This window comes from Lepeophtheirus salmonis, chromosome 13, assembly GCF_016086655.4.
Source record: "Lepeophtheirus salmonis chromosome 13, UVic_Lsal_1.4, whole genome shotgun sequence".
Taxonomy (NCBI): domain Eukaryota; kingdom Metazoa; phylum Arthropoda; class Copepoda; order Siphonostomatoida; family Caligidae; genus Lepeophtheirus; species Lepeophtheirus salmonis.
The window spans coordinates 3,146,497-3,173,363 of NC_052143.2; the positions used below are offsets into that span (position 1 = coordinate 3,146,497).

Below are 26,867 nucleotides of genomic sequence, written 5' to 3' on the forward strand. Positions count from 1 at the left end.
TTTGTATAAATTGATTGTAATTTTTTTCCTATTTCCGTTGCGATATAGCGATACAAAGATCAGAACCATATGTCATGCAGCGTTCATCGTTCAAAAAAAATATCCATATCGTTCATTCAACGCCCTTTCTATGGAACGCTGTTCAATTTTGCATTCCGTTCACAATCCTGAAAAGAAGCGGCATATGGAGATAATTCTTTAATTCTCATTGTTCTTCAAAAAATTTCCACCTTCTTAAGTGATTGGGAAGAAATTGCCAAGTAACAGGAAATGATAAATATAAATTTCAATTGACAAATCAAATTATCTACACTGTGTGCTATGCGAGCAAAGAAGTTCTGTCCTTGGCAATTTATTTGATAAATGTAAGAGTTTTGATTATATACTCACCGGAAAATTCCAATTTTACTAAATTGAACAGAGATTTGGACGATATCAAATGATGGTAGGGGCAAACTATTTTATCTTCATAAGCCAACTTCTTGAAGCAGAAAAAGCTCTTCGCTTGAGAGATTTTTTGAAGTATACCAAAGTTTTAACAACAGAGTTGTCCAGAATATTTGAAGAAGCCAATGAATTGGAATGTGAAGGGAGCTTATATTTTGCTTTTAACATCTGCAACAAACGCTTTAAGATATTAATTGGGTTTACCAATGAAGATACCGCATTAAATGATACTCTTTACTACATCTATGGCAAAGTCAGGTTCTTTAAAAAATTCTGGTTCTAGCGGCAATAATATTTTAATTGAAGACAGTTCTTTTGATATAACTAATATCCAAGCTACCGCTGAAGAAGAAGCTGAGAAAAGCAGTTTAATTGAAATGATATTTGGATGAGGAATAATAACTCCTTCAAACTTCCTATTTTTTACATGAACAACTTTCTAAATATCAGTATAAAGAGCCCAGATTTAAGGGAAAAGTTATTCCACGCTTCATCTGCTACCAATATTTTCAATTGTGTGGCATTTCAAAAAAATAATGGGAATGAAAATGCATTCTCACTTCAGGATAAAAAATGTAAATCGAGTGAAAAATACCAATACTTATTAATGAAGATTTCATGTAAAGTGCTCAATAACAACTTTAAGAACTTTAGAAATTCAAAAAATTATGAAATTTTTTAAGTCTCAAACGGAAAAAAGAATCAAAATCTTATTGTCAACAAGGAAAAGCTGCAAAATTATCCTGCAAGACTACCAAAAAAAACTGTTAGAGGAATATTCTTGATAACCTCTTTTTGGTTCAAATAATATTTTCATTAATATTTGATAATACACAGTCATAAACTTATGTTACAATAAAAGGTCTCACTTTAAGGGAATTGATAAAAATATTGCTAAAATATTCATTTCTGTTCGATATTTGGTTATTCACAAACTTTTGATGATATTGGAGAACTATCGACAGTTATTCTTCTTAATTTTAGGTTATAAACTCGTTCAGGTTAAAAACTGGTGGCAATCCAGTCTATAGATACTTTTGGGAAAAATGAATGAAATCTCGCAAGTGTTTACAATAACTCATACTTTATAAAACTCTATACTATAAAATATGAGTTGACAAATTATCAATATTTTATAACTTTTTTTAAGGAGAACATTGAGTAACTAAGTGGGAGTGTGATCATAAAGAACCAGATACAATACCGATACTACGCCTAGTATATGAATAAATTGATAAATATTCCTTAAAATATCAAGCATAAGTTTACAAAGATTTTAATGATAATGGTATACATTATTACCGTTAAAGGTTATGTATTATAAGAATATATATCAGATAATGAGTTTTCCTTATTATGTTCTTTTTATTGGAACTAAATTTTCTTATCTTCACTACCACTTTCTGAAGATGAGCTACTTTTATTGATATCAGTTGTATCATCAGCGTCCAGAGTATTTGTAATGCTGTTAAAGAAATCTCTACAAATAGTAGGTCTTACATATTTCCCTAAAGTACTCTCAGTGGAAGGAGTATGATAACCAGTGGAGTCATTATCTGTATCCATTAAGTCGGTGGCTTTATCAGATCCATTTTTCTTGTGTAAAGTTGTCAAAGGAGACAAAGAATGCTTGATGACGAATGACTGATCACCTATGGAATTGTTTCCCGACGTTGAATTATCCCTAATTCCAAATGGGGCAATTGAGTGTGATTGTGAGAGATTTTCATCTATTGGTTCATTAGAATCTAAATTAATACTTGAAAGCTTTGAAATATTTTTACTTAACTCTTGTTTATCATCATCATAGGCAACAAGTACTTCAGATTCAGAATCTATTACTTTAGCCTTAGATATTGACCTTGACGCACAATCTGCTGATTCCTCATTTTTAGGGTTATTGTCGAAAGTAGGATATTTTTTAGCTGCATGAGGATTACAAGATGTGGTCGTTTTGAAATAGGAAGGAATATTTTCGTCGTCCTCACGCTCGACACTCGTATCTTCTACAGAATGATCTCTTAAATTTTCTTCGTTCTCTGGAACATTAGTTAATTCTTCAGAGTTGAGCTGAAATTTACTCATTTCATCGTTACTTAAATAAGAACTACCTGTCTTATTACTCTGTCTGCCAAAAAGGGGTCTGTCAAACATATATTTGATTTCTGCCATGGTAGTACTAGAACCCGAATGAGTAGATTCATTACTAGGATCGTCATCTTCTGAATATTCTACCCATCTCAAAAACTTATTACACTTAATTTTATCGTCATTATCATCTAAAATTGTAGAAGATGAAGGAATTGTATGTGTAGAATAACTGTTAAAGGTGTCTACTTCCTTGTCCATTACGATTGATCCATCTTCGATGGCTGAAGAATTGTCTTTAAGCTCACTTACATTCAAACTTCTTAACTTACTTAGATTTGTATAAGCCTCTTTGTTAATACTTTTGGGAGGAATTGTACCAGTGGCACTTTTGTCATCTGTTTCCTGTGCACCACTGTTATACACTTCAGTCAATCTTTTATAAGAACTCCTACTTGTTATTCTTTCATCATGTTTGACATAATGTTTGGTAACACTATGAGATTTTATTTTTGAAGAATTTTCGGCCCCATTATTTCCTTTGTTATTATATTTTTTGTAATTACGATGTCCATCATTCTTGGTATAGTTTAAATTTGATGTAATAGGATCCTCATTAGGTTTAAGGAGTATTGGCCCACCGAGTGTAAGTTTAATATCTCCATTTTCAGTACTGGAGTCTCTACGAGTCCTCCTCATATTATTTTCTCCTTCATCTTTCTTGATATTGACACTACTATGTAAATATTTTGGATTGATATTTGGATTTAATGATTCGGAATTTCTCTGATCAAGTGTATTTTTCTTTGTAGAAGACCAACTTGTACTTGCTTTGTTATCTTTATCTTCTTTAGTAAATCCAGGAGGGCTGTATGTATATTGAATCTCACCAACTTTTTCGTCATTCTCAATTGATTGATTACTATGCTCGTTAAAATCTTTTGATTCAGACATAAAATCATCGCTACTTTCAGTACCAAAGTATGAAGGAGTTCTAATCAGATCCTCGTTATTTGTTAATTGTGGATTTGAAGAGTGACTCTTATGAGATTCTGAATACGCATCTTCATTGTTCTCATAATGTATTTTTCCAACACTGTTAAAATCCGTATTAATAAATGTAGAATTTTTTCTAATGTATTTTATGGAATAGTTGTCTATAGATGCCATTGTACTTTGACCTTCATCATCATATTGTTGCAGTGAATCAATACCAATTGATGTTGGATGCCCTTCTCCTAATTGAGATTGTTGCATCGTTGAATTTCTAGAAAGATCTATAGATAAAGTGTCATAAACGTTTTTCTCAAGTTTATCAATAGAACCATAGCGACTTTTCAATGCATCAAACATACTCTTTGTGTGAGCACGACTTCGTGTTTCAACAACTACATTTATCTAATTTAATAATAAATGTTAAGAAGAGTTAAAATAATAAATATACATTTAAATAATCTAAAACGATATTATGTTACAGATCAATTCTTGTAAAGTTACGAGATTTACCAATGGACATAAGTAAAATTGCATTTAGGGATAATAAATTAATTATCTGTTCCATTATATTAAAGAGCCTTACGCAATACATATATGTATTTTGATCTAAACATCGTTACATTTTTGTATCATTAATTATCAAAGTTAAAAATAAGATTATTATAGAAATTATGATAATTATATTTAGATACATAGTTTGTAGATGCAACAAAATCATTGAGATCAAGTTCGGAAAAAGTAATTTCAAAAACATAAATATAATGTTTATTACCTCTAGAGAGAAGACGTCATTATGAACCCATACTCTATCATTTAAAATATCCTTAATAGTAACACCTTCTTCGTGTAACAAATCAACAAGTTCAGCTACACCACCTGGACGATCTCTCACATTAATAGCAAATTTAACCAGTCTACCATCAGCTGCTAAACCCCTTTCGAGGCATCTTCCAAAAATAGTAGAATCAATATTACCCCCACATAAGGGAATAACGACTCTGTTAATTAAAGTGTCATTACATTCGTTTTACAGTCCATCAAGAGCTTTACCTTTTTCCTTTGAGTTCTGGAAGTAATCCTGAGAGTATTGCAGCCACTCCAACTGCACCTGCTCCTTCAACAATAGCTTTTTCTATTTCTACAATACGAAGTATGGATAAAGCAATCGATTCCTCATTTACAGTTACAATTTTATCAATCAATGGAGCTTCATAGATATGTTGGAGTAAGATAATGAAATTATAAATTCAGATAATATTAGTAAAAAATTAGCTCAAAATGAGCATTTCATTCATTGTACCTGCCGTTACATAGGAATTAACTCCAACTTTCGAGACTACTAAACCATCAGCCAAGGAAGTTTGACAGTCCGTGTTTACTGGTTTTCCATATTTCATAGCATTCGAGAAACTTGGAGCACGCTCTGGTTCTACTCCCTATTAAAAATGTTTTTATCAATCAATAGTATCTATCTAAATAAATATACTTACAATGATAATCACGTCAGGTTTTAATGTTTTGATTGCTTTTGCCACACCTGCAATCAAACCTCCACCTCCAATGGGCACAACTACCGCTTCTAGGTCTGGTGTCTGTTCTAAAATTTCTAATCCCATTGTTCCAGCCCCAGCAAGTACACGAGGATGATCATATCTGTCATAACACAGAGTATAATCTATTAATAAATAAGTTTTTAAGGAAGGAATATTTTTAAGAATTAAAACAAAATATTTTCTGGAATACGAAAAGACATATAACATGTACTGACAACTAAATATGTTACAGAACAGTCTTCTCCGTTCACACAATAGCTTATTTAGTATTTACCCGTCTATATAGATACAGCCATTTTTTCTAGATAATTGCATTGCTTTATCTTTGGATTCAATGATATTTTCTCCATATATGATAACTTGTGCTCCATATTTTTTACAATTTTCTATTTTCATAATGGGAGCACTTTTTGGCATTACAACAGTAACGGGGATTCCGAGTTGGTCACCTTGATAAGAAATCGCAAGTGCATGATTTCCATTGGATGCAGTAATAACTCCTTTAGTTTTGTTATCCTCATTCAATCCAATTAATGCATATCGCGCCCCCCGGTCTTTGAAACTTCCTGTTTTTTGCATATAGTCCTTCTTAAAATATAAATCGATTCCCGTATATTCTAACATATGAGACTTCTATAAAATATATTATTTAAAGGATATTATCAATCAGATATGTAGTATAAATAAGTACTTACAACACACGGTGAGCAAATAATACCATCTTTGATTTTAAAATAGGCTGTACTAATACTCTCAAAGTCGACTACTCTGGGATTTTGAGGATCACAGTAAGGATCTATTTGCTCCATATTATCCCTGAGTGGCTCAAATACAAGTAATTGCTTGTTATAACCAATGGAAAAGTTACTTAATAGCCAATGATAAAGTACATTTATGAAGCTTAAGTCCAGTCTGATTACTTTTAACTTCACTCAACAAAATTTACAGAAGTTCATTTATACGAAAGAGAATAAAATAATAATGATTATGAAAGTTTTCTTCTCTTAACAAATTTCAATTCAATATAAATATTGAAATAGTTGTATAAAAATCAATGTTTGTTCTACACAAATCTGAAGTATACAATCAATTAAAGTAACTTTCCTAGTTATAATCATTAATTATTTGGATTTTTAACCTCTCATCCAACGGTTTTCTATATTTACATATATGCAGGATACTGCAATGTCTGCATATTTCTTCTGTCTGACAATCATAAATCTATTATTTAATATTGAATAGATTTTGATGATTGAGATTATAGGTACATGGATTATAATTGAATTGGAAAAAAGTATATATATTTCATCAAAGGGAAAGGTGAATGAGGAGTCAGGTCATTTTCTATAAAATACAATAAAGAAAACATAAGGCATATACTATATACGAATATTTAAAAGCCTTAATTTTGTTTCACTTAACATAACATTCACAAATACATATTATAAGTATATCATTTATAGCATTTCTTTTGATGAAACGTAAAATATATAATTTGTAAGAGATCAGAGTTTTAACCTATATAGCAATATATACAGGCTTGTAAGGGTTCCGCCATTTCGGCGTTCCGTCCCTTTTTCTTATTTCGTTCAGCCATTATTTCTGTTCTGTATTCCAAGATGGAGGGGAAAAGGCAAAGTATAGCCGATTTTATTTACGTCTAGCTTAGCAACAAGATAAGAAAAACTGGAAACTAGACTAGTCGATAAACTCCAGGAATGACCGCAACCTCACCTACGCGGTCGATGAGGTTCCACCAGGGCAATGTTGGCATGATGCATCCCCTTCTGGGCCCCTGCCACAAAATAGGTCTCCCAAGCGTTCATCTTTGCTTTATCCGCCTTTTAAATCATATTTAACAAGGTAAAAAAAAACAAATTAAACTTTGATTTCTTGAATTATTTAATTATTGTAAGTACTCTTGGAAGAGAACGTTAAAATCTCATTTTTAGCGTTCAGCTAAGCGCACGTTCCATGGAACGCCGTTCAATTTTGCTTTCCGCTCACAAGCCTGAATATATACATATAATTTAATTCATGAAATGAACAACAGATTTACATATATTTATATCAATGTAACTTGACGAGTCCTTTTCGGAGTATTTGGAGATGCAGGGACGGGATCTTCCTTCCCCTGATTCGTTTTCTCTAAAATCTCCATTTTTCGAGTATGAAATTCTTTTTGCATATTATACACAAAAATCTTGTGTCTTCGAAGTCGTTCATATTTTAATTGTTCTTTTTCTTCTCTGTAGGAATCACATTCAATGCACCATCTTAGACAGTCAGGAGGAGATAAAACTGGCTTGCTCTGTAAAATATATAGAATTTATATTATTATTTTGAATGGATGTTCATAATTATGGAAAACCACATATTAGTTCAGTAATAACATGATGCACAATATAAATATAATCCTTGTTCAAAACCTAAGTAAGTATGTCCAATGCACATATCACTAGTAAATATTGCATCTGAACAAATTGAAACCAATACAATGCTTAAATAGATATTGTCTTATCTTCAGTAAAGTAATTAGTGTATTATTTTGCAGCTTTGAGTAAATAATATCACCCATTATTTAATCAAACAATATGAATGTTTTCAAAATAATTTTAAATCTTTACAAGAAAGCAAACTAAATCATTCTCAAGGATTTGAATATTGGTCAAATTGAGATACCGGTAAAAACCTCGCCTGAGACAATGTCCTAATCAAGTCGTTATCTTTATTGTATCACGCAACCTTTCCTCCAAAAGAAACAAGGGGGAAAAGCCCCAAAATCATTAGGTAGTTAGCCAAATAAGTCAATCATACCAACCACTATTTATATCTTATATACTCGCAGACTATTACTGTCGTATTATACGAGGGATCACCACGGAATTGATTATATGGTCTTTTGGAAACGGAATATATGTATAAAATAACGTATTACTTTGTAAATTTATGAAAAAGAATAAATTATGAAATAGCCATGAGGTATATAGGGAGAAAAAGGAATCGACAGCTGACAACAAAATACATAGGGTATTTCTGTGCTAGCAAGGTGTGTAATAAATATGGCGTTCTTGAGATGCGACATATCTGCTGACAAAGATCACATAGTATTACCATAGAAAGATGATGAAAAGAAGTTGACGCCTTCGAAGTTGACCAAAGCATTCAATTTGTAGTAGTAATTTATAGGTATGTTAATAACATATAGAGAGCTTTAAATATTTTTATATTGATCATCCCCGTATTTTTTATTTAATTATATTTTTTCTTTATAAAACTATATAGGTTTTTTAGAAGTATAAGATGAGATTTGGAGAGATTGGCGTATAAATAATTATATTTTCCATTAATTTAGTCAACTTATCTTCGGCTTCAAAAAATGTCCCTTGCTTTTGCTCAGCGTATGTATGTATATTACTCGCTTGATATCTTAGAATTTATAAAATATGGAAGAATAAGTAATAAAAGTATTCGTTTTTTTGTTCATATAATTATTTTTTTAATCTACACTCACTGCAATATAATCAATATTCGCATCTCTGCTAATAATTGATTAATTAAACATTTTTTTACTTGTTGATATCTTAATAAATTTGTACTTCAGGTACTGAATTATCACATCACGCATCCGTCACATCTCAAATAAATGGGAAATATTTAATTGTATATATTAGTGTTGAGACTTGGTCCAGCACCGATTTTTTTTTTTGGTTCGGTCTTAGATGATTTTTTCTAGACCGCAATTTTTCGGTCCAGACCACGGTCTCAGAATGTTGATCGATTTTTTTCAGTCTCAATGTATGGAGCGAATTTCTTCATAATGCCGTGTCAAAGCCCAAAAATTCTTATTTTCAAAATTAAAAGGTTCCGTGAATTCAAGCGTTTCTTGTTTTTAACAGGTTTATCCCACTTACATTCGTTTCCTTTCTTTTTTCCGTTTATTGAACGCTGATTGGTTAAACAATTCACAGCAATTATTAAATAACAATACCCTAGTTTGGAAGAATTTGACTAATCACCAACTCTTTTATTACCTTTTTTTTAGTCTCTTTTTGGAAGAAAGATTCAATTATGTGATTAAGCAGATAAAATACACCACAAATAACGTACATTCTCCCAAAATTGAAAATGTTACACGAAATAATTTAATTATAGGGTTATTATTTAAAAATAGCAAACATTTTAAACAAGAAAAGCTTGTGTTCACAGAATAGGAGATCGTTGATATTTGAGCAATATACATAATATATTGCCAAGTTCAAAGAAATAAATTTTCAGTTGATTTGACAAGAGACGGTCATGCAATGAGAGAATTTACCTAAATGTATATAAAACTACACCTAACTATGTCAAAATCTATGATAAGCTTTCAAAAAATTTAAATAATTAAACAATATTATCTCATCTTGTTTCAGATAGAAACACTCAAGTTTTACTTCAAGTAAATTTACTCTGATAGTTGTTAAACCATGGCAAAAATAGTCAAACGGAACAGTGGAGTGTACAACTCAAATACAGTATAAACTACGTAACTCCGTATTTATTGTATGATAACCATTAGACATACATAAAGTAGATAGGCCTTTCTTGGAGTAGAGAGAGATTTTTTTATTTTCATTTCCGTGACTCAATATTCAATTTCCTATTATATAAATCTTCTTGTTGTTTTTTATCAAATACAAAAAGTTGGTTTAAAAAAGGTTTATGTTCATATTCAAAAAGTATTTATTCAACATTGCAAGTAATTATTGTCCCTAACACATATATAAATGATATATTTGTAATTTGAATGGATCACACTTTTTACTGGTCCCTCAAACTTTCCTCAAAAAAGAGTCCCCAATCAGTGGGGCATAAGCAAAGTAAAAAAAAATTGATTTGTATGGTCATATGTAGTTTGAAAGACCAGCATAAATTCCTCAAGAAGGTATTCCTTTTCAATTTATTTTTGTTAACTCAAATACAGTTTTGTATTTAATATGTCGTAAATTCGCTAACACTAAAATAGGCATTGTATTTTGTACTCAGCTGTGGATTCCCTTGTTTCACTTGATACGTCAAGGCAATTTCAACTCTTTGGATAAATAAACAAAGTAATGAGTGATGCTATGGTTAAATATAATCCGTTTCTAAAACGACAAAATTCATATTTCTTGATGATTTTTTTAAACAGGCTTTTCTGTAGAACCCTTAGTAGTACAGCTTTAAAAATAAGTTTATCAGATTCATCAGACAATTTTGTATAAGTTCTGTTTTACGAAGCGTTGAAAATATCCTCCGAATACCATCTGGTACAAAATTGGCTTTCAGACAATTTGGAGATGTTCTGGTCTAAGGAAAAGTGGCCCGGTAGCTCCGCGGACTGCAATCCTTTGGACTATTTCGTGGGGGGGTGTCTTGGAGAGGGAGTCTAACAAGTGTGCTCACAACAATTTGGCTTCTCTGAGAGCCTCCATTAATGAGGCTGTGAACAATATGAATAAAGATCACCTTACCAAGGCGTGCAGAAGATTCCGTGCCAGGTTGCAGGCCGTGGTTGAGGCTAAGGGTGGTTGGATTGAATGATTAGATTCATGGAGGATCCCTACGTTTGCATTTAAATGGATTTGTATATACCTCTACTAATTTAAGAAATAAAATGGTTTCTGTCCTGGTGTCGAAAATTCTTAAAATTGTAAAACTGCATCCTGTATATATTGGGCATCTCAATATTTCTATGAAGAAATTTTGGCCATCATATAAAAATATAAATGCATAGCCACGCTTTTAATACAATATTCTAATACAGTATCGAGTAAAATACTATATATGATTTTAATATTATGAAATATATATATATATGTGATTCATTTTAAAAACGGTGAAGAAATAATATTAGAATGATGGGCTTGGAGTAGTTGGTATGATTTACTTATTTGGCTAACTACTTCATGACTTGGGGCTATTTTCATATTTATTTTGTGGGAAAGGTTGCGTGATACCTGTCAAATTTACAAATAATAACTATATCAAACAATATTCTCATTCCAGGAGTTGTATTACTTTGTCGACAGATAGAGACACTCATGATTGTTTTGTAAACAAACTAATTTGAGTAAACAACGTTCATGCCCCGTTCTTAGTTACTTCCCAATTTTGGGACTATTCTTCAGTAACAGTAGGGAATTTCTCACAGCTTAATATTAGCGGATTCCAGTTCAGGGAATCCATGTTTAGAGCACAAATTAACAGTTTTAGAAGTAGAAATATAAACAGCTGACAAATAAATATAGTATAATCACAGCTCACAAAGATGTAGTGTATTTTATTTTCAGCTCTCGGTATTAATTTTCATAAGTTGATTTTTGAATTATTTAAAGTAGCGGACTCATCTTATTACCAACTCGACAAGATATTTGATAGGATTTTGAAATTTATATCAATCGAGGGCATTTGTTTAGAATTCCTATGATTTCCCTAGTTTGCCATTGATACTTACTTTGATAATATTATCTAATCAATGAGTATAATAGTTAATAACTATTATCTGGATAGTAATTAGAATTTGTCAACGAGAAGAATATTTTTTTCTTCAAATTTTTCCTTGTCCTTTTTGTCAGTCAAGGTTGATAGGGGGTTAAAAAGCTGGTTGTGAATGTATGTGAAGAGTGAGCGTAAATGTGCCGTTTGTTATTGGGGTCCTGATTGGAGGGACTACGGAGGAGTCCCCATCAATAGATCGATAAATACTACTACTGAAAACATCATCATGGTCCTGTTATATGCGCTCTTATTTATTTAATTCACAAATTTGAATCATTTCAATCATTAAAGACACGTATGAAAAAAAAAAAAAAAAGAATAAAGTCAAAACAAACTATGACTTAATGATATAATTTAGTCAATGGCAGAACTTTTATGTAGATACAAATCAAATCTTCTCAAAGATTAAACATACAATGTATTTCATTTAAAAATTGAGGAGATGCGTTTGTATTCAAAAATAAAATAGTTTATAAAATAAAATTTGCCTTTTTCACTGGTTTCGGCTCGGGTGGAAGTAATATATTCAAAGGAGAAATGCCGTTTAATTTTGATACAGGAGGAGATGAGAGAGGAGGTATTTGATTTTGAAGACTCTTATTGTTTAGCATTATTTTGGGAGCTTCTTCGGGTGGATGAGAGGGTAATTGGAAATGAACTTGTTGAGCGAATGGTTTATTTGATGGTGCCAAAGGGTAAGTCGACGGATTTTGAAGAGGGAATGGCTCTGGGGGAGATGAAGGAATGGCAGGGGGTGGATGAATTGAAGGATTCATTATTGGTAGTTTTTCTAATGATGATGAGTAATAAGTGCTGTTAGTCTTGTAGGAAATGCATTCTGAGTTAGAGCATTCTGAAAAAGCAAAAAAAATAAAAAAATTGTTGAATGGAAAATTTTAATGGACAATTCATATTTTTTCGTGAATAAATGTTTAATAATTAATTATCAACAAAAAGGTTATTCAATAAAACAATGATTACTTTATTGTTAGGTTCAATCCACTCTCACACGTTCCATTTATCACACACAGTCCTCCTCATTTTTACCTGAAATTTGCCCATTTACTACTGTAGTAGGTGATGCTCCTTCACTGAAAGAGAGTTTTGACTCTCTAGAAGCTATTGATTCTGTTCGACTCCTAAAAATAGTATCTTCAACACCATTATTCACCTCAGAAGCAGTTCCAGGAATTTCTTCTAGGCGGGAATAACGATTCCTTAGAGCTTTGAACATTTCTTCCGTGTGGTTTATATTACGGGTCTCAGCAACAACTTTGATCTATTGAATAGACATTTTTTTTTTTTCAAACGCAAACAATACTTTTTATTATAACTAAACATATATTATGTTGCATTTTGCATGTCAAATCTCAAGAAACATAAGTAATCTATACATAGTTCCTAGAATCATTTGCAAACCAACGGTATTATTGCTGGTTTAAAGAAAACAAAAGTATTGAGTTAATAATAACATTTACTTTTATGATAGAGGTAATATTGTCTTAGTTTCTTTAATTATGTTTTGAAATATAAATAGGATTACCAGTGTACAGGGAATACAATTTATTAATGTACTTTTTATAGTAGCTAATATACTTATAGAAACAAATCATTCCTCATTACAGGAAGTCATATTTATGCATACTAGGAATTGAAGTAAAAAATATATAATAATCTAAGTAGGCTTATTCCTTGAGCATAAACACTTCTTATTTAAAGTTGCTTAAATACTCACAGTTATAAGTGAAGCAAAATAAATTTAAAACTTGTTAATATATCAAGACATACCTCAACAGAGAAAATGTCATTTCGAATCCAAGCTCTTTCATGAACAATATCCTTGATAGATACTCCTAATTTACGAAGGAGCTCAGTAAGTTCAGCAACACCTCCTGGTCGATCGCTCACTGTGACAATAAACTTTACCAAACGTCCATCAGCTGCCAATCCTCGCTCCAAACATCTTCCTAATACAGTGGTGTCGATATTTCCACCACATAGCGGTACTACGACTCTAAAGGTAGGAAATGATTAATAATTGAATGAATTAAACCAAGAGTGAAAATTCGTACTTCTTTCCTTTTAACTCTGGCAAAAGTCCGGCTAAAATGGCAGCAACCCCGGAAGCACCTCCGCCTTCAACAACAGATTTTTCTAACTCAACCAAGCGAAGAATGGAAATGGCAATCCACTCCTCGGAGACACTTACCATTTTATCCACAAGTGGGCCTGTTAATAAAGACGCAAAAAATTTAATTATAGTATTTTAGGATGATTAAGCTTGATAACTTAGTTAATATTATAGATACCTGCAGTTGCTAAAGCGTTTACTCCAACAGTTGGAACAGTCAGACCATCAGCCAGAGAGCCCAGAGTCTTCGTTTCAATGGGTTTTCCATGCTTTAACGCATTTGTGAAACTTGCACAACGTTCTGGCTCAACTCCCTAAATAAAAAAACACAATTATAACCCTATTTCTACAGCTTATATAATCAGATTATAAATAGTATATGGGCTAAAAAGTTCCAGCTTTACACATAGATGAGGATATTTGTATTCAATTCACTTCATTTTGAGTTAGTACCAACCTTTAAAAGATATCTATAAAAATGGCACTTCAAATTTTTCTTTAGTTTGGAAGTGAGTTATTGTGCTAAGTGTATTACATTTTTGTTTCTTCCAAAACAATGGACCAAAAGCAATTCCGTGTGCTAACTTTTCGATAACTAAATAGCAATCAAAAATGAATAAATGAAAGTATAAATATAATTTCATATTTGTTGGGAAGCACTTTCCTTAAAAGCAGTGACCTCGCGTATTTTTTCAACAAATATACGCCAAGAATAATTTATAAGATTTAATGTCAAGATATTTTAATTATCTTTTATGGACTGGTGAGCTTAAAAATAGTTTAGCAAATCTCATTGTAAGACTTTATATACATTAAAAAGTTGGAACATTGTTGAGGTTTGAATATTAGACTTCGATTTTGGGTGGGGAAATGTAGCTCCGATTTCGTCCTCAAATATTTCCATTTTTAATTACTCATAATTTATACTAGAAATTTGAGTAATCATAACTCGAATGTTACAAATTTTGATTATCATTCGAGTTCAAGTCAAGTCGAATTTTCAAAAAATAGGAGGTATTCGGCCATATATATTGAAATAGGAATCAGGAGATATTTTTTATTTATTTTCCAAAGCTGTTTTCATTATTATTTTATTTTTGAAGAGAGAACCACAAGTATACAGAAATCACAAATGTGTGAAAGACAAAGAGTTCTTCTGAGGATTTGTTGGGTATTCTTTAATGTAGGACTCGGGCTAGAGTTAAGGATTGATGTGGGAATAACCTGCCCGTACCATTGGTAGATACGGAGTGGAATTTGCATCTTATGGATACTCGCAGTTATTCCAAAGAAGCGTCGTGCCAGCCACACTGTTCTCTTCCAAATCATTCTTCAAATTGTCAGGATTAGCACATTAGTTTTCAAGATTTTTTATTTTCAAAAGGCAGAACATATTTTATGTATCACTATTAACACAGCGACGGCCCTTATTTATTCTGTCTAGTCTAGTACCGTCTTAGGATGGTTCCTATCAGTTCTTGGGCCCATTTTTAGACTTTATAAGCTTTTAGGACTGAACGAGCGAGGTTTGAGAATAAACTGAACAGGACTGCAGTCTTCAGTCCTAAATGAGGACCGATACAACACTAATTACTATATACAGGGGGGTTCAAATAAATTTGGGATATTTTTAAAAGCTTAAATGAACAAACTAGATGAAAAGGAACAATATTTGTTTTAATTATTCGAAAGCTTCTTTGAATGATATTCAACTATTTATAATCAAATTCGCCTCTCTTGATAAACTCGGTGACAAGAAGCCAGAAGCTTGGGTAGGCAAGGGTGACCTCGTGCTGATTGAACTACGGATTGTACAGGTAATGAACTTCTTCAGGGCATCCACAGACGAATTGTACTTGTCACAGGGCTCATACTCCACTCTCTCCCAGAGATAACATCGAATGGGTTCAGGTCCGGCTACCAAAAGTGAGGAAACTTTGTGCCCAAGACATCCTGCACTTTTTTGGCCTTGTGGCCCGGTGCACTGTTTTGTTGGAAGGTATAAATTCTTTCTTAGGCTACTCCACCCATTCAGGGAATGTAAATTGAAAGTGCAAAAACCGAACCAGTAAACTGGTGAAAATGGATCTGCATGTTGTCCTTAGAGCCTGCCAATGCTTCCAGCGCTGTGTGGCCGAAGTTATTAGGAGAGGGGAATCTCATTATGAATAATTGAATGTAGCTTTCAAATAGTAAAAATGTATGGTTCTGTCACATCTAGTTCGTTCGTTATTAGCATTTAAAGATTTTTCCAATTTATCAGGGCCACCCCGTATATTTATATAGAGCGGTGATGGGAAGGAAGGAGAAGGGTTGCTTCTCTTATTATTTCGTCTCCATTCTCCTCAGAACTTTACCATAATATTCATAAATCATTAGAAAATAATTGTATCTTCAATTTAAATAGTAAGAACTTTTTTATCATATTCTAAATTTTATTACCAAAAAAAGAAAAGAAAAAAAGGGAATTTTTTTATGCTAACGAAATTAAGAGAGAAAACGTATATTTTCCCTATCTATAATTTAAAATAAAAACTTTATATTGGCAAAATAATTTCATTTATATGTCGAAACAACATAGGTCTATGTTTCTATGTTATTTATTAGTAATTGTATTATCATTTTATCAACAGTGCTGCATTACATAAGTTTTATCTGTGTATATGTACGTTGTACATGAATTATCTGACTCATTATACGAAACTAACTCTTTCAACAGGGGCACATTACACATTTTGATTTATGACCTCATTATGACCGTACTGTACAATAATTACATATTCATAAGGGGTATCCACAGGGGTTGAGCTGGAGGGGCTGTAGCTCCCCCCCCCAAAAAAAAAAAATTTATAGAATTTTTCCTTTCTAATATAAAATTTAATAGTTAAATTTTTTTTCAAAAATTTCAAATATTAAATTTATTTTATTTTTAGATTTTTTTCAAAAAATTTACTTTTCTGTGAATATCTATATATTTCAAATTTTTTCTTCAAAAAATTTATATTTTAAATTTAATTTTCGAACTTTATTTCCAAAAAAGGAAATATTTAATTTTTTTTTTCAATAAAATTTGATTTTTTGTGAACAGCTTTGGATAATTAAAAAAAAAAATTAATTTAATTTTTTGAGAATAGCTATAGATTTTTGAAATTTGTACGAAAAATTTAACGTTTTTCAAATAATTTTCCTAATTTGTTCAAAGAATTTAATGTTTCAATTTTTTTTTTACTTTTTTTCAAAGAAATTATTTTAAATACCTATTCCCCCTTCAAATATATTACTTTAGACACCTCCGTTCATAATTATAACTGTTATCATATCTTCCCCATTTCATTGAATCGGAACGGTGTTTTATGAGGGGATGTGATAAAAAAAGGAATTTGAGTTATTTCTACTCCTAGTTATAAATTTAACGGTACGTTCTTTCTTATAATTAGATAAAAATTTATACATGTATGTAAATAAAATATATAGTCAAAGGTACTTACAATGATTGTAACTTCTGGCTTCATAGTTTTAACTGCCTTTGCAACCCCAGCTATGAGACCTCCACCACCAACAGGAATAACAATTGCGTTGACGTCAGGCACTTGCTCAAGAATCTCTAGTCCCATTGTTCCTTGTCCTGCAAGGATGTTTGGGTGGTCATATCTAATTAAATGAAGAAAAATTGAACAAATATCAGGAGTGTCCAAAGCGCAAATTAAGGAGTTAAAACTTTTTCCAAGTATATTCCCTCATTTCAATTTTTTAATTTAATAATTGAAATATAATTTTTGAAAATTTTTGTAAACAACTGTGGATTTTTGAAAATGAAAAACAAAAAAATACATTTGAAATTTAACTTTTGACATTTCTTTCCGAAAAAATTAATTTTTTTGTAAACAGTAGTTGATTTTTATAATACTTTCGAGAAAAAAATCATATTTAAAGTTTTCTTTTAAAAAATCTAATATTTGAAAACAAAATTTGGATTTAATTTTTGATTTTTTTATCCAAAAATCTAAATTTTTGTCATCAGCATTTTTGAAAAAATTATCTGAAAAATTTAATTTTTGATTTTTTTATCCAAAAATCTAAATTTTTGTAATCAGCATTTTTGAAAAAATTATCTGAAAAATTTAATTTTTTGAGAATAACTATGGATTTTTGAAATTTTTTCGAAAAAAATGAATATTTGAATTTTTTTTTGTTAAATTTGATCTTTCAAATTTAATTATCAAATTTTTTTCAAAAATAAAATATTATTGGATTTAAAAAAACTTCCAAAAGTAAAAGTATATTAACTTAGTCTGAATGTTAGAGAAAAAATAATAAATATATTTAATAAAAATTTATTCTTCAACTGCTTAATTTTTGTCACAAATTGCCAAAATTAAGTGTTGATTAATCTATTATTCATTTATTTCATTATGAGACTGCTTCAATAGTTGGTTTGGACGGCTATTAAAACCGTTGTAACACAAATCATGACAAATGCTAAACAAATAAATAATTTAGAAAAAGAAAAAATGTTGAAAGAAGAGAAAGAGTCAACCAATCAATGATTGAGATTCAGCGGAAATGTGAATGAATCAATCATCTGGAGTTTTTTGTACCAAGTCAAGTCCTTATCAACCATTTTACATCCCAAAGTATTATCTGACTCTATATTATCAATAATTATGTGTTTTTCATTGGAATAGTTAGTAGATAATTACTTAGTATTGAAGGATGAGTCATCATCAAATATATTTGTTTAAGTAAAAAGTTATGAGCATTTGTCGCTAGATGTCTTTAGTGAGCTATATTTCATAATAAGTGCATTGTATCAACAAAAAAAAAAAAAAAAAAAAAACATGGATAAAAGTTAAGGGTACGCTTTAAAAAAAGCTCATTTACAGTTGTGTTATACAGGCTTCAAAAAGGAAGTAGGTAAAAAATTGTTGATATGAGAGCACTTATTCAATTGTCATGAAGTGAAAATTAGGCAGAAACCCTTTTGAAAAAGTCAAGGAATAAATTTCCAATTATATTCGAATTAGAAAAAAATTCAAAATTTGTGAATATGAACTTTTAGCTAAAAAGTAGGACTGCTTTGGTCCTTAATATATACCTTAAATCGCCACAGTCCCAGTCCTTAAAAACGTTTGAATTCGTGTAGTAAAATTTATCTCTTACAAACAAGAGTTATTTGCATTATTCTAAATTTAGGATTAACTAAAATTTTTATTATTCTAAAAAGTATTAGGTTCAAGATGGTAGACATAGATTTATAGTGATGTCATTATGAGTCCTACTCTGAAGTATTCTTAAGAATTAGGACACGCTACGCTCATTCAGAAAAGTATGTTTATTTATCTACAAGGGCCAAACTATTGGTTATTTCAGGTTTGAATCACTTTCAAAAACGTTGCATAATGTTTGTTCTAAAAACCTTTGTTGATATTTGAGAAAACTTACCCATTTACATAGAGCATCCCTCGCTCTTTGGATATTTTTAGCGCAAGTACCCTTGCTTCTCCAATGTTTTGACCATGCATCATGATATTTGCACCGTATTTCTTACAATTCTCCACCTTCATAATGGGAGCTACTTGAGGCATAACCACAGTGACTGGAATTCCGAGTTGACCCCCATGATAGGCTAGGGCCAAGGCATGATTACCAGCAGAGGCAGCGATCACACCTTTCACCTTTTCCTCAGGTGAGAGCATGAGGAGTGTATAACGAGCCCCTCTCTCCTTGAAACTACCCGTAAATTGCATGTAATCCTTTTTGAAATAGATTTGCATACCAGTAAAGTCAAACATCTGGGATCTCTGTGAAAGACAGGGATTGTAAATTAATAGACAAATATATCTCCATATAAGTTACGTTCGCACAATATAGATGCACAAATTGTTTTAAATAGGAGGACAAGGCATTGAACATAAATTACCCTGTAAAAAAAAAATATCTCTTTGGATTTTGAAATTAGTTTAAGGAATGAGAATAAAAACATAAATATAATTACCATCATGAATAGTTATATTTTTTGAAATAATTAGTATATGTACATAATACTCGTACTATCTACTGCTCTCCATATATAAATAAAGAAAGTATTAATACTTAAAATGTATTAGGAGCAATTATTTAAAAACATTTTTATATGTTCAATAAAAATAACTATGACATTATTTTAAAGGTATCAAATTTCATTTGTCTTTCAATTTAAGGTAGTGACTTTAGAAAGGGAGTAAGTCCCAACTTTAAATCATTAACTGAAAGCAGATTTATATCTCAAAAAACGTATATGTTGGCTCACTTGAATCTCAAGCAAAGTCATATTCGAGGGAGCGGAAATTAGGAAAATTATTAGATTATTGTCTTTTTTAAAAACAAAATTATTCATGAAATAAAGATTAAAATCTTGTTAAATTTAAAAGAATAAAAAAATAAGTTATGTTAATCTGTTGTCATATTCAGACACGCCCTTTTCTTTGTGAAAAGCGAACCAAGCCACCTTTGTTCTTATGACAACTTTTGACTTTTGGTATGCTTTCTTGAATATAAATGAAATTGCAGATCTCAGGTGGATCCCTTTAGAAATAAATAGATACAGAGAAAAATATGAGTCTTTGACAAAATGATTACGAATGAGGTCTAACAATAAAAACACGGGCTGGAATGGTTATATTTTAAAATTGTATCTAGATTACTTCTGTATTTTAGCTAATTATCTTTTATTTTTATTGATAAATAATTTTGATTAAATATGCAAAGACTCGCAAATTCCACATATATTAAAGGTATACATCTTCTCTGGACCAGGGATGTCCAACCTGTGATCCTCGGTTTGTATTGTGGCCTACTTAATGTTTAAGTTTGGTTCACACTCATTTTTACTTAAAGTAATAATTTTTAGGAAAATTGTCACAATATCTAAACAGCTGGAGGTGGTGTTGACCTCCGCAAATAAAAGAATTTTTTAAAATTATCAATTTGGGAATCATTATTTTTTTTTAAATTAGATTTGGCCTAAATTTGAAATAAATTGGTATTTAATAGTTTTGTTCTATGAAGCCATTTTTCATGAAATTTAATTTAATAGGTTATGTAGGGCATTAAATTATTTCTTGTAAAATTGTGGTCCATTATATTAAAAGGTTAGACATCATTGCTCTAGACCTTGGTTAATAAAAATTTTCAAATACCAGTATCTACCAATTAACAAAAGCTTTAGTTTTGTTTTCTTAAACATAGACAACGAAAACAGAAATATTGGTGAATACAGTTTGAAAAGCAGAGCTCTAGAATATGGCCAACATTCTTGAGTATCTCAACCTACCCCATAAATTTGAATAGAGAACACATAATTGACATAGATATCATGTTTATCAAATATTGGGACGTACCATAACTTAAAAAATAAAATAGTAAATTTTTGTTCAAGAATGCTTTTGTTTTGGGCAGACCCAAAATGCTAAAATATAACATTATTATCATAATTTTTGATACTTTAATAAAAATTAATTATTTCCCTCCACAAAATAGATCCATTGGGTGGTCACGATATAAATACTAGAATAATAAGTACATTACTTTACCTATCTCAATTCATCAAATTGCTAATTTTTATGTGTTATGTAAACATATTGATGTGGGTCATGAAAACTCTCATTCATCTACCACACTTCTACAAAATTATAAAAATAACGCTCATATTATAAACTAGAATGGACACTTGGTAGATCACTAAACCCCCACCTAGAATCAAATGAGTTATGTATCTTAATTTGTACCAAAGTTATGGTGAATTATACATTTCTTAGTGTTCCTCTAATAGGCCAGATGGAGTTGCACTGATTAAGTATAAGTAAACATTACAGTATTGTATTTACTCCATCTGAACTAGGAATCTTCTTTGAATTCTGTATACATTAAGTATATTTCCCTCTTTAGAAACGACCGGTCGTGAGCTTACGCACATTGAGTCCAAGAGAAGAAATTCTCTCCAACGCGTTGTACATTGAACTACGTCGTTTCATGCATTTTTTACGTTATATTGACTTTTTCACTAGACCTCTTTAAGTTTAATGGTCCTAATTGTGACCATATATATTATATAATCTTCATACCAAGTTTGATCGAACTCGATTATTAACTTTTCCCGTAATCCTGATGACTAATAAACAAATTGACAAAGGCAAAAGCATAACCTCCCTTCAACTTCGTTGGCGGAGGTAAATATTATTGTTTGAGTGTTAATGCAAAAATAAATATGTAAGAGAGTTTTGTAGCCAAATAATCTCACAACATACATAGTCCTATATAGCTACGTATAATGGGTTTGAATATTAATAAATAGTGAGTTAGTTGCAGAGATGATTTGGTAGATTTTTTTTTAAACTCATGTAATGAATGAATAACAAAAATGTATCAAAATATATAGGTACATTAGAATATAATTATCTAACATACCATCCATGGACCATATATAAGCAGTCCCCTAAAATGTATTTGTATAATTTGTTAAGTGATGTCCAAATGATACACTTCCTTATTTTAATAATTACAAATAAAAATCAAAGCTACTACTTTTGAAGCATTTAATCTGGCCCTAGTAAAAAAGTGCATTCTTGTTAAACGTATTTGTCTAATATAAATATATATTGAAATAATAAATAAATAAATTTACAAATAGGCATAGCAATAACAAAATATTTCTTGAATTTTTGTATTTTTTTTGACAAATAAGTCAATAATGTCACAGGCTAATGTGAGTACATCAATTTTATTTGAAACAAATTGTCTAATTTGTGATTTACACATTTTTTAGACAGCAAATTAAGTTGAATGATTAGTTCAATTCGAAAATAACTGCATGTGAAAGTTATACGGATATTTATTTAAGAACCTTTTTGAAATATCAATTAGGGTAATATAACTTGTTCAAAAAATATAATAGCAAATTGATTAATTATACTTTTATTGGAATAAATGTATTTAATCTAATACTTAATTATTATTTGTATGTAATTTAATCATTCAAAAATGACTTTTAACTATAAGTTGTAATATAAATTAGTGAGTATATTCTATATATTGTGCACAAGTTATAACTCATACAATGTGATTGTATGAGTTCCTACCAAGAATTGAAGTGAAACATTTTGAATTAAGAATTTATATTAATAATAGCTATCAGTAGTACCAGGCATTGTGTGAAGTTATTAGCCGTCGACGAACAGACATACTCGTCAGTAATCCTCTCCGCTTTTCATGAGCACACTCGTACGCAGTGATTCAATACTTGAATGTGTTTTTAATGTTCCTTTAATTGGTCAGATGGGGTGGCACTGATTAAGTATAGATAAACATTATAGTACAGGATGGGTAACTTCAATGATAAAGCCTTTTTTTTTTTTTTCAAGTACTATCATTGGAGGGGGACATGACCATTTTTTTATTGTGTTGTTTTTTTAATTATTATAAATTATTATTGGTCTATTTGCGGGCCACACTGAGTGAGGACAAGGGCCATGTGCAGCCGCCAGTTGCCCATCTCTTTTATAGTATTACAATTACTCCATGTGACCTAGGATTGTCTTTTAATTCAATATACTTTATGTATATCCTACGCTAAGAGCATCCAAATACAAGTTATACAAAGGGAGTGGCCCGGAGTTAAGGATTAAGGATTTTCTTTTACCGGAGAATTTAATATTTGAAATATGATTTAATTTTTCTAAATTTTTTTCCAACAATTTTTCTTTTATTTTGGAATAGCTGCAGAATTTTGAACATTTCTTCTAAAAATATAATCTTTAAAAATTTTTTCCACAAAATTAGATTTTTTCTAAACAACTGTGGATTTTTGAAATTTTTATCCAAAAAAAATAATTTTTTTGAACAGATGTAGATTTTTGTTTTTTCACAAAAAAAAATTTCTTTGAAATTTTTGTGAATAGCTGTGGATTTTGGAAAATAAATTTCAAAAAAAAATATTTGAAATTTTTTCCGAAAAAATTTATTCTTTTATGAATAACTGTGGATTTTTGAAATTGTTTTGAAAAAAGGTAATATTTGAAATTTTTTCCACATTTTAGAAAAAAATCCAAAAACCAATAACCTGCTACCATAACAAACCCCCACATATCGAGCTCCAAAGAATAATTTTTCTTGATCATTTTGTTCATTGAGCTACGTCGCTCTTCTTGAGGAATTAACATTTGAGAAAATAAAAAGCATTTTTCAAGTTACCAACAACAATGAAATTTATTATTATACTACGTCCCCAGTCAACCCACATTTAGATATTAAGTGCATATTCAAAAATGACTTTTTACCAAATAAATAAACAAACAGAAAATGTTGTCTTATGAATATAGAAGATAGGATGAAGTATATTAAGTAAAAATTCCTGGAATCTGCATAAGTTATTATGTAACTTTTGACTGTTTGATAAAAATTACAAATGTATCATGTGGTACATTAAAATTTCAATATATAAGTAACTTTAATGGATCAAAATGACTAGATTGCATCAAGGTATAGTTGTCAAATAAAATGGTATTATGTCATAATTGAATTAGGTACTATACAATGAAGACATGTACAACTTCCTTTCGGGATTTTAACTGTATAATCTTTGGTTTTTATAAGGAGGGTGTCTTAGTTTTAATATTCATGGATTGGATGAGAGGATCTATGGTGCCGTTAAGTATTTCATTATGTTTTTAAATGTGAGGAAGATACATAGATAAACAGTGTAATAAAAGGAAAAAGCAGAAGTTTTACCAGTTATATTGATTACTTTGAATCCCTTTTAATACATTTGTGACAAGGTGGTCCATTGAAATCTGAACACTTACTAATTCAATAATTAATGAAGGTTGAGTGACTGAAATTAATTCATATTTCGATATATTAAAACATAAAAAATTATTTGCAGAACAAATCAAATCTAAACTCTCCAGCTTATGTACAAGTCTAGAAAATGACAATTGAACGTCAATGACTAATTTCCAGCCGTGCACTGCAAGCAGTTTGGGGCCTCCAGGACCACCGTCTACACCGTCAGCAAGCCCGAAACGTTGGAGGAAGAAGGGTTATGTCAAAAGGTCAAACTGGATCCGGAGGAGTTAAAGAAAATAGGTCAGGCCAATCCCTTCAAGTCCATAAGGGCCCATGAAATAGATCTTGTGGTTTCACACCAGACTATTCTGGGATCTATGAAAAAAAAAAAAAGTGGGCCAAAATAGCCTTGTGAGGGTGGAGAGGACAATTTTGACATTAGCGATTAAAGAAACCCATCTCCTCCGTTGCAAAACTCGTTTGAATGAGTCCCTTTAGTTCTTTCCAACACTTTTTGACGCTTTTGGCCCCCCTACACCCCCCTAACCCCTCAAATACACCTTTTGCATACATGTCGAGGGGAAGGCCTGTAGTGTCCGCCATCCAAACACCAAGGGCTTCAATGCTACTGTCAGCTAGAACGGGGACGTTATGACAGAGGACTACATCTGCAGCAGGTGCCTTCTGCCGCCACCTGGAAGCCATCATTGTCGCTAAGAGCGGCTAAATTAATGATTAAGACACCTCAGACACACATCTATTTAATGTATTAATTTTGTTGAAATTCTATTGTTAATTAATAAATTATATCTTGTTGATGTTTTTATTCTTTTACGCATATGCAAGCAAATTATATAGTGATCTTATTTAGGTCCAATGAGGGGGAGGGGGGTTGAGCTCGAGAAAAATCGATACATTAATATTAACCGTTACTTCTTATGGACCTAGGAGTATGTGACTCTATGGATAGAGTTGTAAATTGTAAGCGTTTTCGGAAATAAATAAGAAAACACCGTAAAGTATTGTAATACTCCATACAATTTGAAGAATGTTTGGGAGCAAAGCAGGTTAGCTGTCATGACGGTTGCTTATATTAGCTACAAGCACCTATAAGAGGAAGGAAATAAACACAAATCCCACTCTGCATCTTATGTCCATACTAAATTCTAGCATTTACAAGGACTTTCCATTATCAAAGTTCAGTTTGCAACAAAAACAAAGAAATCCGCCCGCTATAAGACGCCTAGGATTTACAACTCTATATATAGAGTTCAATTTGCATCATATGTATCTATGTGAAATATGTGAAAATACATTTGAACATATGTAGGTATGTATAAACTATTGAATTAATCATGAATAAATATCGTCATTGTTCTTATTATCTTTTTAAAACCTGTAAGACAGGGTTTTAATAATCATGAGTGTTGCTTGGTCATATGACAAAATAAAAAAATAAAAAATATAATTGTTCAACCTTGTAAAAGCGTCTCGTCTACATTTTGTTTTCATAACACGACGTTACCTTTATTGTACTACGAAACCTTTTGTCCTAAAGGAAACAGAAAAGAACCCCGAAATCATCTGGTAGTTAGCCAAATAATTAAATCACACCAACTGTTATTTATCCTTTAAGTACTCTAAGACTATCACTTTAATATTATTTATCCACAAGTTTTCAAATGAATTACATATTACTAAAGTCCTACATAGTATTTTATTCAATACTGCATTATAATATTGCTGGGTAAAATTTGTATTTTTATATCATAGCCAAAACTTCCTCATAGAAATAATAAAATAGCCATTATATATATACATATACGACGAGAGATAAACAAGGAATTGTATTCCTGTCCTTGTCGAAACAAAGTATAACTTTTACATAAATTAATATTTTGTCTATTTATCAAAAAGAATAAATTATAAAATGCCCATGACGTATCAATTAAGACAAGAGAATCGACAGCTGACAATAAAATACATATGTTATTTTTGTGTTAGGTAGCTACTCTGTGATAAGTTATATGATATCTCTATTTATTCTTGTTTGGAGTTTGAGTTGAAAATAGAGAGGATAAATTTGAAATTAAATATATCAACTCCGTAATTGGTAAACTACATCTATATTTACAGGATAATTCCCTCCCAGACCTGGTGTTAGAGATGGAATTGTACTAAATTTGATGCCTGTTAAAATTTTCTAAAAAATTTCGATATTGTTTTGTTAAGAAATCAGTAATGTTTCTTTTTCAATATGTCACTCTTTAAAAGATATTCAGGGGAGATAGGGTGGGGACTCAGGGCGG

The 26,867-nt window shown here is 30.8% G+C and overlaps 2 protein-coding genes across 8 annotated transcripts in view; both read right to left on the minus strand.

The window, feature by feature from the left end:
* Positions 1-1,707: 1,707 nt before the first annotated feature.
* Positions 1,708-6,025, minus strand: LOC121127853 (uncharacterized). Of its 3 annotated transcripts, XM_040723394.2 has the most exons (8): positions 5,780-6,025; positions 5,359-5,717; positions 5,022-5,184; positions 4,832-4,967; positions 4,582-4,738; positions 4,304-4,529; positions 2,237-3,933; positions 1,708-2,177 (listed from the first exon to the last, which is right to left on the minus strand). In XM_040723394.2, exons 1-8 carry the CDS (start codon positions 5,891-5,893, stop codon positions 2,174-2,176), a joined length of 2,856 nt encoding a protein of 951 aa, XP_040579328.1. In that variant the 5' UTR covers positions 5,894-6,025; the 3' UTR covers positions 1,708-2,173. The 3 variants fall into 3 exon arrangements, with proteins under 3 accessions (XP_040579328.1, XP_040579327.1, XP_040579329.1); XM_040723393.2 differs by having other exon boundaries at positions 1,708-3,933; XM_040723395.2 differs by lacking the exon at positions 5,780-6,025 and having other exon boundaries at positions 1,708-3,933; positions 5,022-5,206; positions 5,359-5,498.
* A 343-nt stretch (positions 6,026-6,368) lies between these two features.
* LOC121127586 (L-threonine ammonia-lyase) overlaps positions 6,369-26,867 on the minus strand; it is a 76,845-nt gene continuing 56,346 nt past the window's right edge. For 2 of the 5 annotated variants that reach the window (XM_071892526.1, XM_040723000.2), the window contains exons 3-10: positions 19,180-19,538; positions 17,226-17,388; positions 13,916-14,051; positions 13,679-13,835; positions 13,395-13,620; positions 12,654-12,885; positions 12,095-12,459; positions 6,369-7,395 (exon numbers count right to left, since the gene is read on the minus strand). In XM_071892526.1, coding sequence (XP_071748627.1) covers positions 7,150-7,395; positions 12,095-12,459; positions 12,654-12,885; positions 13,395-13,620; positions 13,679-13,835; positions 13,916-14,051; positions 17,226-17,388; positions 19,180-19,538 — 1,884 coding nt within the window. In that variant the 3' untranslated portion in view covers positions 6,369-7,149. Of the gene's footprint in view, positions 7,396-11,835; positions 12,460-12,653; positions 12,886-13,394; positions 13,621-13,678; positions 13,836-13,915; positions 14,052-17,225; positions 17,389-19,179; positions 19,539-26,867 lie in introns of those variants that run through there. The other 3 variants (XM_071892528.1, XM_040723001.2, XM_071892527.1) reach the window with 3 other exon arrangements.

What these genes read in the sequence shown, in the direction of transcription:
- LOC121127853 (XM_040723393.2), bottom strand. Translation starts at nt 5,893, where the DNA reads ATGGAGCAAATAGATCCTTACTGTGATCCTCAAAATCCCAGAGTAGTC. An exon ending in TTATTTGCTCACCGTGTGTT is followed by an intron (nt 5,718 to 5,779) that starts GTAAGTACTTAT and finishes TATATTTTATAG; the next exon opens with AAGTCTCATATGTTAGAATA. An exon ending in ATGACGTCTTCTCTCTAGAG is followed by an intron (nt 3,934 to 4,303) that starts GTAATAAACATT and finishes TTATTAAATTAG; the next exon opens with ATAAATGTAGTTGTTGAAAC.